We start from the raw sequence: 16,433 nt of genomic DNA, 5'->3' as shown, positions 1-16,433 counted from the left end.
TAGGGAAATGTTCCTGCTTAGTCATTTTAGCGTTTTGATTCATAAAGTACCTCCGTATTGTAAAAAGATTACGGTGTAAGAGAGCCATTTGATAACTTTTTAGTGAGCTGTAAAAGGCAAGTTACAGCCTCAGTAAGATTATCTACCTGCCAGAATGGCACAAATTCTACATTCAAGGGCAGACGTTGGCACAACCTACTTACAGATTAGCCCTTTAAAGAAATCTGTAGCATTAGAAGATGGAACCAAGGAAATGTTTGACTGTGGGTTCTGGCTGTTAATAATTTACACACCGAATTAGTGAAATGAGTCACTTTCTCTTAATGTATTTATGTACCTGAGAGAATGCTTTTAAATATTAACCTAACTCAGGTTTGTCTAAATTATTCAATTGGAAATTATAGAATATTATTTCTGATAAACCAGGAATAAGTGAAATGCTGTTTGTTCATAAATATGTACTTCATCAAATGTAGGAGAGATCATTTAGGAGAGGAAAACCTAAATTGGGAAGACAAATCTGTAGTGTTTCCGAAGTTGTAAAATCATGGTAAAGAACAATATGCTCGCAGTAAGTGGTTAAAACAACCATTCTTTAAATCTCAGTAGATAATTTTTAAACAGTATTTAACACATTTCCCTAATGTAGTTTGCTGTCTATGTGGAATAACTCAGAGACTCACTTATGCCTTTTAAAACTTCAAATATAATCACACACTACCAGTTTTTCCATGTGCATACAGGATGGTCTCAATACTTTAAATTGGAAATACAGGCTGTAAGTCCTTCAAGTCTGGATGTTGGGTAATCACGTTTTCTTCCAGAAACCATTTCTTAGGACTTTCAAACTTCTCAGTGGGCCAGTGTAAAATTAAGGACGTTTTATAATTTAAATTTACAGATATAAAACAATTTTCTCTCATTTTCTAAAGGCAGGAATATAAGGACATTGCCCTAGATATATTCTCCCCATCAAACCAAAGGTCTTGCTGCTGAGTATTATTTAAAGCAGCTTTGCCTGAGGATGAAGGCAAAGACAAAGTTAACTGCTCAGCATACTGAAACCAGGAGTTTAAAAAAATAATTAAAAACAACTTCAAGGCCATAAATACTTGGATAGTGTGACATCAGGTCTTGGCACTGGATTTCCTGCAATTTCAGATGAAGGCTTGACTTGGCTTTGGATGTCTTCATGTGATAATTCTTGGAAAACCTACAACGATTTTTCCTAGGTAACCCACCAACTTTAAGCAAAAGAAGTAAAGTATATGTGGGGGAAAAGTTTGTTTACCTCTGCCCAGCAGGGGAATTAAAAAACTGGTGAAGAAAGGCAACAGGCAAGGCTTATATAAGGAAACAATAATAGGTTGCATTGAAGTTCTCAAACACAACAAAAAGCTTTTAGGTTGCAAATATTAACCTTGATTCTTTTACCCTTTTGAAAAATTCAATGGGATGGTTGGAAAAAAAAAAAAAAAACCACACACATGCAACCTTCTAACGTAATACCCAGGCAGTCAGATAATTTATAGCACAACGTGTTAACACTGGGATCCAACTCTTCCCCCAGCAAAATCTCCTTACAAATTAGTTAGGGCAACATATACCACAAAGCCAATGGAAAAAAAAGAAAACCTCGATTGAATTGCAAACACAGCTTTTCAATTGACATTAAAACAACTAACCTTTACCTTATGACTGAAACACTAAAAATCAAAAGTATTACATATAAAAGTGAGAATAACTACATAAGATGTCTATTTTCATCAAATAAGTCTAATTTAGACTCCAATACAGTATTAACAGCTCAAACTTTGATGGTGAACAATCCTTTTCCACCTTAATGCAGTGTAGGAAGAATAGCACACATTAAAGTTTGTTACGAAAATAGAGTTTATTAAAAACATCCCTATTGTTTTGAGGAGCTTTCACCGTTACCTTGTCTTAAATTAAAAAAAAAAAAAAAATAGAGAGCACTTCTAATTACGATTTGTAAACTTTTTAAAGTCAAAACTTTTAAAAAGTTACAGCAAAAAGGGTAATATTTATTCATATTTTCAGTATTTTTTGTTATTTTGTGGCTATTTTTAAATAGAAGGGAAGCAATCAAATTGCTTACAGTTCCCCACCAGCTGGCGCGGGGCTGCAGTACAGCGGGAGCGGATATAATACAGCATCTGTACACCTCAAGCTCTATACTCCAGGAAGTGTCACTGTCACATTTTCACAAATTCCAGTCTCTAACGAGGAGCCTCTGCTGCTGAGCCAGAATCCTTTTCGGGTTCAACGGATGAGGTAGCCTCAGCAGGTAACTCTTCAGAAGGCTTTAGGACTGCAGCCTCAGACTCCCCCTTCTCAAGTTCTGAAGCAGTGTCTGCATTTCCCACTTGGCTAATGGGAGGTTCAACGGTTTTGTTACCACCTGCCCTGTCTGTCACCTCAGGCTTCTCCTTTCCTCGGGCTTCTTCCTTCTCTCTACGAGACTCTCTATCTCTAGAATCTCTCTCTCTGTCTCGATGCCCACTAGAGCGTCTATTTCTCTCTTCCAAGTCTCTGTGCCTGTCCCGGTCAGGGCTCCTCCTTCCCCACTCTCTCCTGTCACGGTTACTATTATCTCTATCATCATTACGGTTCCCATACCGTTCCCGGTCATTTTCCACCCTATTTCCAAAAGATCTTCTTCCAAACCTTTCTTGGTCTCTACCTGAATTGAACTGCTGCCTGTTATCATTTCTAAACTGCTGTGGCTGCTGCTGTGTTGGTGGAGGCTGTTGTGATGGTGGCGGCTGCTGCTGCTGCTGCTGTGGTTGCTGGGGTGGCTGCGGCTGTGGCTGCTGCTGCTGTGGCTGCTGCGGCGGCTGTTGCCTTCCATCTCTGTCTTCAGGACCCCCTGGGCCTGGCCCTGGGCCCCCGAGCCCTGGCATTCCACCAGGCCTAACAAAGGGGCCATGCGGTGGGAAGGGACCTTTCATTCCATGAGGTGGAGGCATTGCAAAGCCCCCTGGTCCTGGAGGTGGGCCTCTGTGCATCATGTGTGGTGGCATGGGACGGGGCGGCATCAAAGGGAACCGCTGTAAGTGAGGTGGGGGCATTCCTGGAGGGCGCTGGAGTGGGATGAGACCGGGCCGGGCGCCAAGAAGACCAGTAGATGGTGCCTGAAGTCCAATTACAGGACCAGGGGCAACTCCTTGAGTGCCTAAAAGACGACAAAAATAAAAATGTAAATACCACAGAAGATGGCACTCCAGTTTCAGCTGTGTTCTGTGGAGCTTAGAGCAAAATAAAATTCAACCCACAATCTTCAAATTTCATACTGTTTGCCGCTCTACCTGTCACAAACCCAGTGTGAGGCCTAGTAACAACCTAAGGCAAGCAATTGCAAAGACGTTTTTAAAGTATCTAATACAGGTAGAGGCCAGAATAAACTGGAAAATAAAATAGTAATGGTAATACCAATTTTCAGAGTATGTCAAAATCTCCTGTAGCTTTCATTAGAAGCTGTTTTCCCACTCCAAATACATTTGAGAAACAGTGTGCTAAGTCCTAATGAGATGAATACATTCACTATCAGTAACTATTCAAACTAAGCATACTGCAGGTGCACACTTAGAAAATTTACACTCTAAGTCTTCTTATTACTAGAAAAAAATAAGGTCACCGACCTAGAAAACCCAGGAAAGAGGAAGATCTCTGACTCCATGCTACACTTAGTCCATATTATTAAAATGCCTCATGCAGTTACTATGCAATGTGCATCAAATAAACACTAATGTCTACAAAACAAAGATCCATACGCAAATGTGAAGTTTATTGTTACAGTTCCTTTTTCAAGGCACAGCACGATATTTAACTTGCGAGGCCATCACGACCTGAATAATGCTCAATGTTCAGCTGTTCACCTTCTATTCATTATTTCTATTCATTCTTCCAAAGGTGGCAAGTCTGGTAAGGTTGGTGCTGCTGAAATACCAATGACTTCTTGGTTTTATGTTCCCATCTACATGAGGGTTTGCTCATACTGATATAAGAGTCACACAAGTTCAACAACCTGTCATTTTCTGCTTGGGGTTCACCACTAGGTAACAGAAAAGCATTGGAATCTCTCAATTTATTCTTTTGCAAATATAAATATTACAAGACAAATACTATAATACTATGACTGAAAGGAGTTATTCTGATAATGGAAAATGTTCCAGATACGGTTAAGAATATGCTATTTACCCATGTGCTGCAGAAAGGTCTTTGAGCAAGTTACGGGTTATGATCAGTTAGCAATGGTAAGAAAAATACTTGGGTGATACTGACAGAAAAATGACCAGTACTTTAGTACTAGTTATTTTCTTTCTTCCCCAACATCATGTTATTTTAGGTGTACAATTTGAATAAACTTCTTCCCACCTACTTCAGCAAACTAACAAGTCCTGTTTCTAGATTTTATGTATTAATAATTGTATCATGCTAAATAAGAACTTCTACTTTAGTTTTTGCTACCCACGTGTTGTCCAATAGTACTTGTCACACTTTAGCACTAAAGTGGACTTGAAAAGGTATGTAAACTAGTTTATAACTCTTTTAACATAAAGACTCATCAGGTTTGGTATTTACATAAACAAAAATATCTTCTTCTAAATGCTTAAAGAGAAATATATTATGTTCGGTGAAATACAATCTTGGACATGTGCCTCAGTATTCTGGCTTATAAATTGGGCATAGTAATAATACCTGCCACTTGTTGAGATCAAATAGGATAAAATACATGAGAGTGAGTTCAGTGTTTGGCTCATGTAACTGCTGAAATTATTCTGCATTATCTATTTAGAAAAGTAATAAATATCCTAATACTAAACATTTGATTTTGCAAAAAACACAACATTTTCCATTTCTGATAATTAAAATCTTAATCGACTCCTACTGCTTCTTCACCACCTGCCATAGTTTAAAGTCAAGTACTTCAGTAACTGGAAAAAATACATTGAGCTTTCATGTCAGGTCTAAAGTTGGGAAATGCTGATTACCACAGCAAAAATGCCAGAAATTGTGAAATGGATGAGGTGATGACTCTGTCCCTTCACAGGCTCTTCAGACTCTTTGGGAAAATCCCAGACAATGAACATGTACAGGACACCAGCTACACTGTATCTCAGATAGAAATAAAACACTCTTCACATCATTTGGGAAATATTTACTGAGTATATACCATACACTGGGGCAACAGAAGCACATGTCCTTGCTTTCACTTTATAAAGGAATAGTGTAGTTCCAACACCTGTGGACTTTAATCCAAAACATAAAATGCATATGCCAAGGCACAGTCTCTTTTAATAGAGGGATCATTACATAGAAACACCTGAAACAAACAGAACTGTACTTTCCCATCACCTTTTATTAGTAAAGATTTGTTTTCCAGGACTAAAATGACCAATGTTTACTGTTACGGAGGTCAGCGTAGCACATTCTGGTGCCTATCTATAGATTCAAGTGGCCAAGCCAAATTTTAAAATAACACCAGAAAAACGGAGGAAACAGTTTCAAAGCATCTTATTATAACAACAGAATTTAGTTGAGATGAGTCTTCAAAAGAAAGTGATTCCTGAAGGGCAATGGGAAGGTCCTACTCCTGATTGCCCCATGACTTGGCTTCCTCAAGTATCTAACAGTGGCCAAAGGATGCAAAGCCACCTCAACTTTGTACAGAAGAGCAAAAATGGGCCCTGATGATAAAATACAAACCCCAGTCTGAAGGACCACATCTCTTAAGTACTTTACAGCATTCATTTGAGGGTATAAATTAACAGGGTTAAAATTTACAATAATCATAAACCTTATATAAAAGCACGATTTTTATAAAGAATTGCCTACTTGTTTGATACATGTGGATATTTGTGTGTGGGATTTGCTTAAAACATTATACACTCAAATCCTCTTCTTCATAAATAAAGCTAAAAAGATGTGGCCAGCTGGGTTTCCTTTTAACCCTTTGAGAGCCAACTAAATTTATAGATTTCTGATAGAATATGCCCATAGCCCCAGATGGCCTTCAGACCACAAAAAATTTTTTTTATCTGTAGTTCCTTTTTTTCCCTTTTGCAGTGAACATGTAATGCTTTTATAATCAGTTATATTAAAAACACATTATCGAGACCATCCCGGCTAACACAGTGAAACCCCGTCTCTACTAAAAATACAAAAAAAATTAGCCGGGCGAGATGGCGGGCGCCTGTAGTCCCAGCTACTAGGGAGGCTGAGGCAGGAGAATGGCGTGAACCCCGGGGGGCGGAGCCTGCAGTGAGCCGAGATCGCGCCACTGCACTCCAGCTTGGGCGACAGCGAGACTCTGTCTCAAAAAAAAAAAAAAACAAAAACACAACAACAACAAAAAACACATTAGATGGCAGAAGACTGGCAAGCATGTTAGCTAGGAAGTCCTTATTAGGAAAGCTGGCATTAGGCATAAACCATCGGAGTGTACTGTGAATTACCCAGGTGAAAGGGGCATTCAAAGCAATTATTCATTTCATCTGGAAATGTGATGTGCGATATCACTGACAAGTTTTCTAAAGTTATAAATTTTTTAAAAACCCAATTCATTCACATTATGTATTAAATATCTGAATTTTCTATTAATTTTCATTTAATAGTCCTTTCCTTCAAAAGGGACAAAGTTTGGTAGAAATAGAGAAATTTCTTTTTCTTTTTTTTTTTTTTGAGATGGAGTTTTGCTCTTGTTGCCCAGGCTGGAGTGCAATGGCGCAATCTCGGCTCACCGCAACCTCCGCCTCCCAGGTTCAAGCGATTCTCCTGCCTCAGCCTCCCAAGTAGCTGGGATTACAGGCATTGTGCCACCATGCCCAGCTAATTTTGTATTTTTAATAGACAGGGTTTCTCCATGTTGGTCAGGCCGGTCTCGAACTCCCAGGTGATCCGCCTGCTTCGGCCTCCCAAAGTGCTGGGATTACAGGCATGAGCCACTGCACCCAGCCAAGAAATAGACAAATTTCAATTGCTGTAGGAGATGGCACAAGCTAGCATGGAGGTATAGAGGTGGGACTCAAAGCTGGTGTGCGAATCTGAGTGGCAGTCATCGGGGGTGTCTGAATCGGATCTCAAAGGAAAATAGACAAGGCCAGTGAGTTAACGAAGGATGTTACTATCAAGACATTACTAGCAGCTTTTGAAAAGGCATATAGCAAGGTAAAGCAGTGGTGTGTGTGGTTCAGAGAACCACAATAAAATGACTTTTGATGAAAACTAAGAAGAAAGGAGAAAATACAGATGAGGTTTATGAAGCTGAAGAGGTAAGTCAGGGCAATTCAGAGGCCCTATATGCCATAAGGAGGAACCTGGACTTTGACCTCTAGTGGTGCAGAAAACCAAGGAATTTTTAGCAGGGATAAATGATTCTATGATTGTTTTTGATAGACCCTTCTGACAAGTGATGTACAGGATAGTCAAGAGGGGAAGGCCCCTTGAGAGTAGTTAGGCACTTATTCGGAGAATCCAGCAGTGACAGTGATAGTGACAAGAGACTGAAGTGAAAGAGAGGTGCTAGAGACAGAGGACACACTGAAGACATTTAGTGGACAGGAAGGACGGGGTGTAAGCGATGAAGGAACACAGCTCTCTGCCTTAACTGAGCGGATGCAGCTGTCAACACAAGATCAGAAGAGTGATGGTGTTAACTCCCCTGGAATATAGGTGAAACAAAAAAGGGCTCACACCTGGGAAACAAGTTTTTAATACAGCAAGGCATTAGGGCAGACCAAAACAGTGACGGCTCTAAGTGCCTGAATTCAAATTTGAGAAGTATGGAAAACACACTAGAGTTTAACTAAAAATAACCAAGAATCCGTAAATTTTTCCTATGACGATCCAAAAAAGTTGTTTTACAATTAAAAAAGGGGGTGGGGAGACACCACTGCCATCTACAGTGAAGATGCCTGAAATGGTGTGAAATAAAGAACAAGTACATTAAAGGGCTACGGGGGATGTGGGAGAAAGGAAGGCTGATTTCATAGTTAGAGTCCAACGTGGACCTTGAAATCTCAGGAGAATGTGCATAAGGGATACAAAAGGCATATAAATGAATAGGGTGGCTTTCTGTCAAGGACCACAGAGTGTAAACACTCAGGGAAACAGATATAAAACATAAAATGTAAAACGTCTGATTTAAATACTGTGGGAGTGACCAACTGCATCAGTTGCAGAGGATGCAGAATTTCAGTGAGATCTTTACAGAAAAAGAGGAACGAGTCAGTTCCTCTACCTGTTTTGGTCAACAACCCTATCTTCCATTCTACCAGAGCCACCATCTCTAGGAGCTCTAGATGTTTGATCACTAATAAACTCATTACTTCCAAATTCCCAATTTCAAGTATCCCACTCTTTACCTGCTTCTCCTCTTTCCAGGTTATTCTCTCCAGATCTCCTTTCCCCAAACAATCTTCAATCCCACCAGGCTCATGCCCCACAAGGCCCTTCATGTTTTTATCTTAATCCTTACCTGCTTTGGAGTCCATGGCTCTCCCTCACCGTATCTGCCTGGAAAACCCCCAACATTGGTTTCAAATGCAACTCTTCTGCCTAATCTCCACCTGGACGTGGAGTATGCTGACTGCTCTCATTTCAAATTTCTGTAACTACAACCCAAGTGCACCCTTCATTCTGGCCAGTAATCTAACATTTTCCTAGTCAATCCACATTCTCATGTCCTGGGTGAGGACACATGTTCAAGGTCCTCCTTAATCCTGTCTACTCTTAGTTGTTTTGTTTGGTAATTTTAGTAAGGTAAAATTCACACAGCCTGTAATTTACCCACATAAATGTACAATTAATTCAATGGTTTTAGTATATTCACAGAATTGGGCAACTATCACAATCAACTTTAGAACATTTCTATTATCCTAAAAGGAAATCCTGCATCCGTGGGCCATCTCTATTTCCCCAGCTTTCCCCTCATCTGTCCCAGCCCCAAGCAACCAGGTGATGTTTTCTGTCTCTGTGGGTTTACCTATTAACATTCTGTATAAATGGAATCATAAAATATGTGGTCCTGTGTGACTGACTTTTGCTTGGCGTATCTTCTCAAGGTTCATCCATGTTGCATGTTTAAATCCTTCTTTTTTTATTGCTAATATTCCATGATATGAATATACCGTATTTCAGTTACCCTAGTTGGCTTATCATTTTTTTAAAAAGGTCTTCAGAAAAAGACTTTTTCATCCACCCACATGCTACCAAATCTACCAATTTACCTGCACCTGAATCCACATTACTCCTACTGTCTGTGACTGTCCGTGCTCCAACGGTTACACCCGTTAATTTGTACCTGGACCTATCCCCTCTCACCTACATAACAACCGAGCACACAGCCCTTCTTGCTTGCACCAACATTCTCCCCTCTACTGGGCTTCCCAATGGTAATTATGCCGTAGTTTTTGCCCATCTTTCAGAAACGAGAACAAAAATTAAAAACTCCCTCACCCTGCATCTCTTTTCAGGTATCACCCCATTTTGTTCTTCTCCTCTATAGCAAATCTCCTGAGATGTTCAAAATCCTAATTGTATCCTTCATCTCCCATTTTCTCACAACCCTATATAACTGGGCTTTTGAACTCATCAATCCAATGAAAGCACTTTTCTCACAGTCACCAGGAGCCTTCATTTTGCTAAATCCAGCTGCCAAGTCGCAGCACTCTTTCTTGATCCATCAGTGTCATCTGATAGTTCACCTCTCTCTCCCTCTTTCCTGCCTAGAAACTCTACTTGGCTTTCAGATTATCTCCCTCTACATTTGTATCCTAGCCCACAGGCTGTACCTTCTCAGTATCCTTTGCTGGAGAGTACAGTATAGATAGTGGTCAAAAGCACAGGGTCCTGTTGGAGTGAGGCTACCTTGAATTCTAACACTGCTACTTGTAGCTATGTGACCCTTGGAAGGTTATTTCATCTCCAAGTGCTTCAGTCTACCCATCTATAAAATGAAGATAACCCTGAGGGCTGCAAGGGTTAAATGATTAATATACACAAACTGCTTAAGAGTTTCCGACACGTGGAACTATGTCTACCTTAGTCTCACAGCATCATATTCTTAGCTGCCAAATGCTGAAGAATTCTTGTCCTCAGACCTCTCACCACTTCTCTATCTATATTCTCTCCTTAGGTAATCTCACAGGCTCCTGTGGCTTTAAATATTATCTTTATCTGCTGAAGATGCCAGAATTTACAGCTCTATTAGATGTTACCAGTAGTTTACTTGACATCTGTACCTGGGTATCAAAGTTAGAATATCCAACATTTTAATTTGATAGGCTCCCCTCAAACCCACTCCTACAGATTTGCACATCACAGGAATGGCAATTACATCTACCAGTTACTCACATAAAAAACTTGAGTCATTCTTGACTCTTTTTCACATTCTGTATTTAAGTAATATGGCAATTCTGAAGGCTCTATCTTCAAAATATCTTCAGACTCTAACCACTTATCACCTCCATTGCACCAGCCCAACGTGGGCTAGCTCCCATCTCATCTGCTGCACAGCATCAGAACCGGTCTCCTTTCTACTCTTACCAACTTCCAGAGTCTGTTTCTCTAACAGCCACAGTAATACTTTAAAAACTGTACATCAGATCACGGCATGGATAAAATACTCTACACCATTTCCCACTGCACTCAAAGCCTAGTGCTCAACAACCTTCTCTAAGCTCATCTCCTGCCACTTTCTTCCCTTTGCTCTCCCTTCCTGCTGTGGTTCTTCAACAATCCATGCCCCATCTCAATTCAGGCCCCCTTTCCTTTGGTCCTCACTCTACATTCCTTTCCTCTGTATTTACATGGGGGTATTCTCTTCATTACTGGTTCAGATGCTTTCCCTAGCAATCATATTTAAAATTGTACATATCCGTGTTACACCCTTATACCGCCTAACTGTCCTGTTTTACTCTCTTCACAGAAACATCTCCATGTTAAATTATTAGCCCAAGTCTGCGAAAATATAAACTCCAGAAAGACAGGTTTTGTTCATTCTGGTATTTCTAGTACCTAGAAGGGTGCCTGGCACACAATGGTTATTGATTAGATATTTATTGAACATATGAGTGAATGGTGTTTGCAGAGGTGATGACCAAACTCATCAAGAAGATACCTCTCAGAGGATTAAGAATAGAGGATACAAGCTCTAGGTTTTTTCCCAGGGTGGTAAGAATCTTTCCAGCATAAACCTAGGAGGACTTGAACTTTGAGAAAGGATGAGTTTTCTTTCAACCTCCTTTTCTGTTCTTTGTTGCAGTTCCACCGTTTTGATTTGATCTCTACAGAATGAGTGTCACTGTGGCATTTTGCATGAACTCAGAATGAAATTTTCCCACATGAAGAAAAAGATGCATCAACCACTCATCTCTTTCATCAATGCCTGAAGATCCCTAAGCATATATCCCTAGGTTTTTTTTTTAATCAGCAAGTATTATCCTTTTTTCATTTCAGACCTGCAGAAAACTGAAATAACAGTACAACCAACATATTATTTCCTTTGCCTAGATTCACCAATAACATTTAGGCCTATTTATTCTATAAGAATAACACTCCTAGGTTATTCTTATAGAAGGCACTATGTTCTGAGAGCTGGGGAAAATGGAAGAATAGGAGCTAATTTTCAAAGAATGAGAAAAAGCATCTTTCAAATTGTATTATACATTAAGATTATATTTTAAAAATGATGCTTAGAATGTCAGCAAGAGATTCTTAACAGAAATTTGAGTTTTCAATAATATATAATGCAGATATACTGAGATGTGACTCATCTATTTTTGGCATAAGGGTATATTATGTTTTGATAACATCTAATACATGAAAAACAGAATTACAAGTGAAACTGGAGAACGATTATCTTTTTTAAATGCTTGGTTTTTTCTAAATAATGTACAGTAGGCTCTGTATGGTCAACTTCCTACAGATTTGCTTTTTGGAATTTCAGTTAGCATAATAATAATTACTTAAGTATGTTACTATAATTGACAAAGTGCAATAGCTATGAGTTAAAATTTCATTATGAGAGTCAATAAATTTGAAATCTAAAGTTAACTTTCTATCACTGAATGAGATTATCTGTAGGCAATTTTATTTTCAATATTAGCTGGAAAAAAAATCTTACCTGAAATTCTTTACAGCAATTAAATTTGTCTACCAAAATCAATCTAGAGCCCAGAGTTACTGCCCCTCCCACCTTCCTCAAGATGTCCCTCAGAGAGATTTAAAGTTAAGACATTCTTCAGACTTGCACCCCAGAGCAGCCTAGGAAGTGACAGCCCAGGAGAAATGGAGACAATGTGTTAAAATATTTCAAGGTTTTCTGCAAGACTTTCTCCATGTTTCATTTGAAGTGCTTTGCCTTGTGAGAAACTATGGTGTGTTCATGTGTAAATTCATATCCATGCCAAGTATTTGTTCTAGATTAAATCACTATTTTGCATTATCCACTGTATCCAATGAACAATGTTATATACTAAGTTGAAGGTAATGTAATTCGTATTCAAGAACCATTTCTACTATATAACACTAGTGGAATAACATAATACAATAATTAGAGTACCAATTCAAATATTTTAAAGCTTTCAAAGAAAAACACTTTTATAGGATAAGTAAACAGGCTTTTTGGGTACCAAATCAAATACCTGATATACCACTCTAGCTTATAATTTAATGTAACCAAACATCAAAGTTAAAACAAATTAAAATACAAAAATTGTTTTTTAAAAAATTATGTATTATGTTAGTACTTTAAAAACTCTACTTCCTAGAATTTTCTTCAGGCTTCCTTTTAATGTCAGTGGCTAACTAGTGCATTACTAGTAGACTGGTGCTTTAATGCTCTAGTAAGTGTTGCTAAAAATGAGCTACTAAAAAATCTAAAATTCTAGACAGAAACTGGGCAAAGAAATCCAAACTTAAGTGAAATCATCAAAATCAAATTCCAGTTGATATTGGATATTGATATTGCTGGCAAAGTTATTCATCTTCTAGGCAGTTTCAGGGATCATAACGATAGCATAAAAACATTTATGCTTGTTTAAATATGATTCACAAACCAATTCTATCCCCACAATTTCCTGAGGTATCCAAATCTGGAATCATCAACTCAAATGTCTACTGAAGCCATGCCAGGACTGCAGCGCATCACACCACTGCCTAGTAATTCAGCCACAGGCCACCAACTTGTGACTCTTGCTTTAAAACCTTTGGTAACAAAAATTACAAGTAGGAAGTGATCTTACAAATACCCAATTCTTATTTAGAAATTTTACCATCAGCTACAGTAGTGTGACAAAAACTGGTGGTAATCTCTTCATATTGATAATTAATGAATAAATATACTTGTCAAGAGGCTTTAATTTTCCATAAAAGAATGAGTTCGACTTAGAACAGTTTTTGCTTGAAAAGATATTTTGGATATACTGGTAACAGAGTAGAGATAGGTAACACAAACAAACATTTTTTTGTGTATTCTTTTTTATTGTTTGGAACACCAAAGTAACCCAAACTTTACATTTACAATGAACTTTTTAATAAAAATAGGTTGTACATATTAGAGATACATGTTATACAAAAGTTTTTGAAAAGTAAACACAAACATACAGTAAAGAGAATGAACTGAATTGCTATCATTTGTAATATTCCTTCTCTCCTAAGTGACCAACAACTGTAGAATGTTACCTTTAGCTTTTATGAAACTACCACCACTGTAGCTATTTTGGTGTGTGAGATTTCTTTAAAATCAAGTAATAATCAATTATTGTGTACCAAGTAATTTTATATTTTCAGATTATCAGTATTACTAAAAGAATCAAAATCTCTAAAAGTTGGTTTTATTCCCTCCAAATTCAGTAGTACAACTCAACTAATTACTCCCAAACAAACACCCGCACTTAAGTCTGATGTTACAACCAAACCATCCTTAAGGCACCCACTGCCTCTTTCCAGTATAATCAGGCTTCACTACAGAATTTTTGGAGACCCACTGAACAACCGTTTGGCACCTACTACTTTAAAAATATTGCCACATTTCACAAATTAAGATCCAAGAACTCAGTTAAGTCTCGCTCACTGGAAAAACTATAGATATCTAGTAGGTATGCTATTTACCACTAAACTGACACGTTTTCTCATTAAGCCAACTGATGGAACTTTAATATGTGTAAATTTATGATCTACTCTATCTCGAAAATATCTGAGGCAACTATGTCAAGATAAATTTTTTCCTAAAAAGTAGGCCAGGTGCGGTGGCTCACGAGGTCAAGAGATCAAGACCACCCTGGCCAACATGGTGAAACCCCGTCTCTATTAAAAATACAAAAATTAGCTGGGCGTGGTGGCACGCGCCTGTAGTCCCAGCTACTTGGAAGGCTGAGGCATGAGAGTCGCTTGAACTCGGGAGGTGGAGGCTGCAGTGAGATGAGATTGCGCCACTGCACTCCAACCTGGCGACAGAGTGAGACTCGTCTCAAAAAAAAAAGTTTGCTTCCTCTGTCTGCCAACACAACAGTTTAAAACAAATCACAGATGAAGTAATATAATTTTAGAATTGCAAAAGATATTCTTCTCTAGGTGTTATAAATACCATCTATGACATTTCTTACCTGTAATATAAGCATCCACCATTCACTAAGTGCCTGCCCTACAGCAGGCCCCAAAGCAAGTGTTTTATAGATGTTAGCCCATTAAATCATCGTGACACCATTGTGTCTGTCATTTTTCTCCCCCTTTACAGATGAGAAAACTGAAGTTCAGCATTAACTTCTAGACTTATAGCTTTCTAGTGAGCATAACAATTCCTTTTACTATCTTAAAAGAAAACATTAGAGCACCAAGAGGAAATACCAAAGCATCTTAGTTCTGGGACTCCATCACTTGGTTATCCCAACCTAATTACTGATCCTTTAGTACTGCAATACTGCAGTGTGGTTACCACATTCCTTTATCAAAATGATAAAATTTGTTAGTCTTGGATGAACCATTCTTAACTTGCATACACATTTAAAACTCATTCCTCTATAAGGTCAAAATTCCTGTGATATTATTTTCAAGACTGCTGACTGAAGGCACATGGAAGGCTTTCTTTCTCATGACTGAACTAACCTACTTCATTTTAGTTCAAAGTGCTTATTTTAACAAAATTGTTTTCACTTTTCTTATGTCAAATTCTAAACCCTTCTGGATTTAGAATAGCCTTCAATTTTAAAATTTTGTTTTAGAATGAAGATAATCATCAGAAGTAAAATATGAATAGTCCTGCATTGAAAACCACCCACTCGTGTAACAAATGTTCCCCTCTCATGGGTCCATCTAGTGGGAGGAAGATGGACATGCAAACAGTATGTTAGGTGATGATAAACGCTATGACTGATTCAGAATTTAATTACTTTTCTAGCCATGCCTAGCTATGTTTTTCCAAGCTCACCAACTTCTTATCTGTGTTTGGTTGCACATGTTGGATGCAGAGGTTAAACTGTATGTTCAGTAGTGATAAGAAGTAACAGGCAGGGTCTTCAAGACCTAAACGTTAAATCACAGGCAGGCTACTTACTACTCTTCAGGGTTGCTTGAAAGCAGTGGTTATTAAACTCCTGGAGTTCATGAGATCTTTTCACTCATTCAATAAATTTATTAAGCCCAGTAAAAAACACAAATGCAGCAATTTTATAAAGTTTCAGGTAGTCTAACATCCATGGACCTCAGACTAGGATTCATAATCAAGGGTGTGTATGTGGGATGTGAAGAAGGGGTTGATCAGAAAACTATCCAGATTCCATGATTCTTGTGCAATCATGTTAATATGAAAAAAAAAAAAAAAAGGCATAACAAAACAGATGCAAAGATGTTCCCTGGTTCCTAGTCCAATGTTCCTTCTATGATATGACTTCCATTGGAAGGTAGACCTCTTAAGCAACTTCCTCATTAAACAAATCATTTTCCATCATTATGGTAACTACACTCCTGTATCACTTGTGATAAATTTTAATCCCAAATCCTCTTTTACCATTACCCAATCTGTGTACTAAGGGAAATAAAATCAAGGCTATTATCAGCCTAAGCTTAGTCTAGGGGAGGGCAGAATACAGTATACCATTTAAAAACAAATTGATTTTTTATTTTAAATGTAGTACATGCAAAAAATAAAAACTTCCAACAGTACTGAATAGCACAGATGAAAAGTAAAAGTCCTCCATTACAAACCAATGTCTCACAGTCCTACATCTCAGAGGTAATCAATGGGTTCTTTCCTAAAACAACTCAGATTATGAAAGCAAACAGGCATATGCATATACCTTTGAAAAATACTATGGGCTCACAGAACTAGAACACTGTAATACTCTCAAGATATTAATTTCCAATTAGGGGGTTCAAATGTTAATTATACTTGGCAATACCACTTCAAATAC

General features: G+C 38.2%; 1 protein-coding gene across 10 annotated transcripts in view; it reads right to left on the bottom strand.

The window, feature by feature from the left end:
• Positions 1-1,875: 1,875 nt before the first annotated feature.
• The window catches only part of SCAF4 (SR-related CTD associated factor 4), a 62,435-nt gene continuing 47,877 nt past the window's right edge, over positions 1,876-16,433 (bottom strand). For all 10 annotated transcript variants that reach the window (XM_055279476.2, XM_063640604.1, XM_055279472.2 and 7 more), the window contains one exon: positions 1,876-3,196. In XM_055279476.2, the coding sequence (XP_055135451.1) occupies positions 2,241-3,196 (956 nt within the window). In that variant the 3' untranslated portion in view covers positions 1,876-2,240. The remainder of the gene's footprint in view (positions 3,197-16,433) is intronic.

The sequence above is a fragment of the Symphalangus syndactylus genome, chromosome 5 (genome assembly GCF_028878055.3).
Source record: "Symphalangus syndactylus isolate Jambi chromosome 5, NHGRI_mSymSyn1-v2.1_pri, whole genome shotgun sequence".
In the NCBI taxonomy this organism is placed as follows: Eukaryota; Metazoa; Chordata; class Mammalia; order Primates; family Hylobatidae; genus Symphalangus; species Symphalangus syndactylus.
Note: the sequence above shows the minus strand (reverse complement) of the source record. Positions and strands in the feature narration are given on the sequence as shown.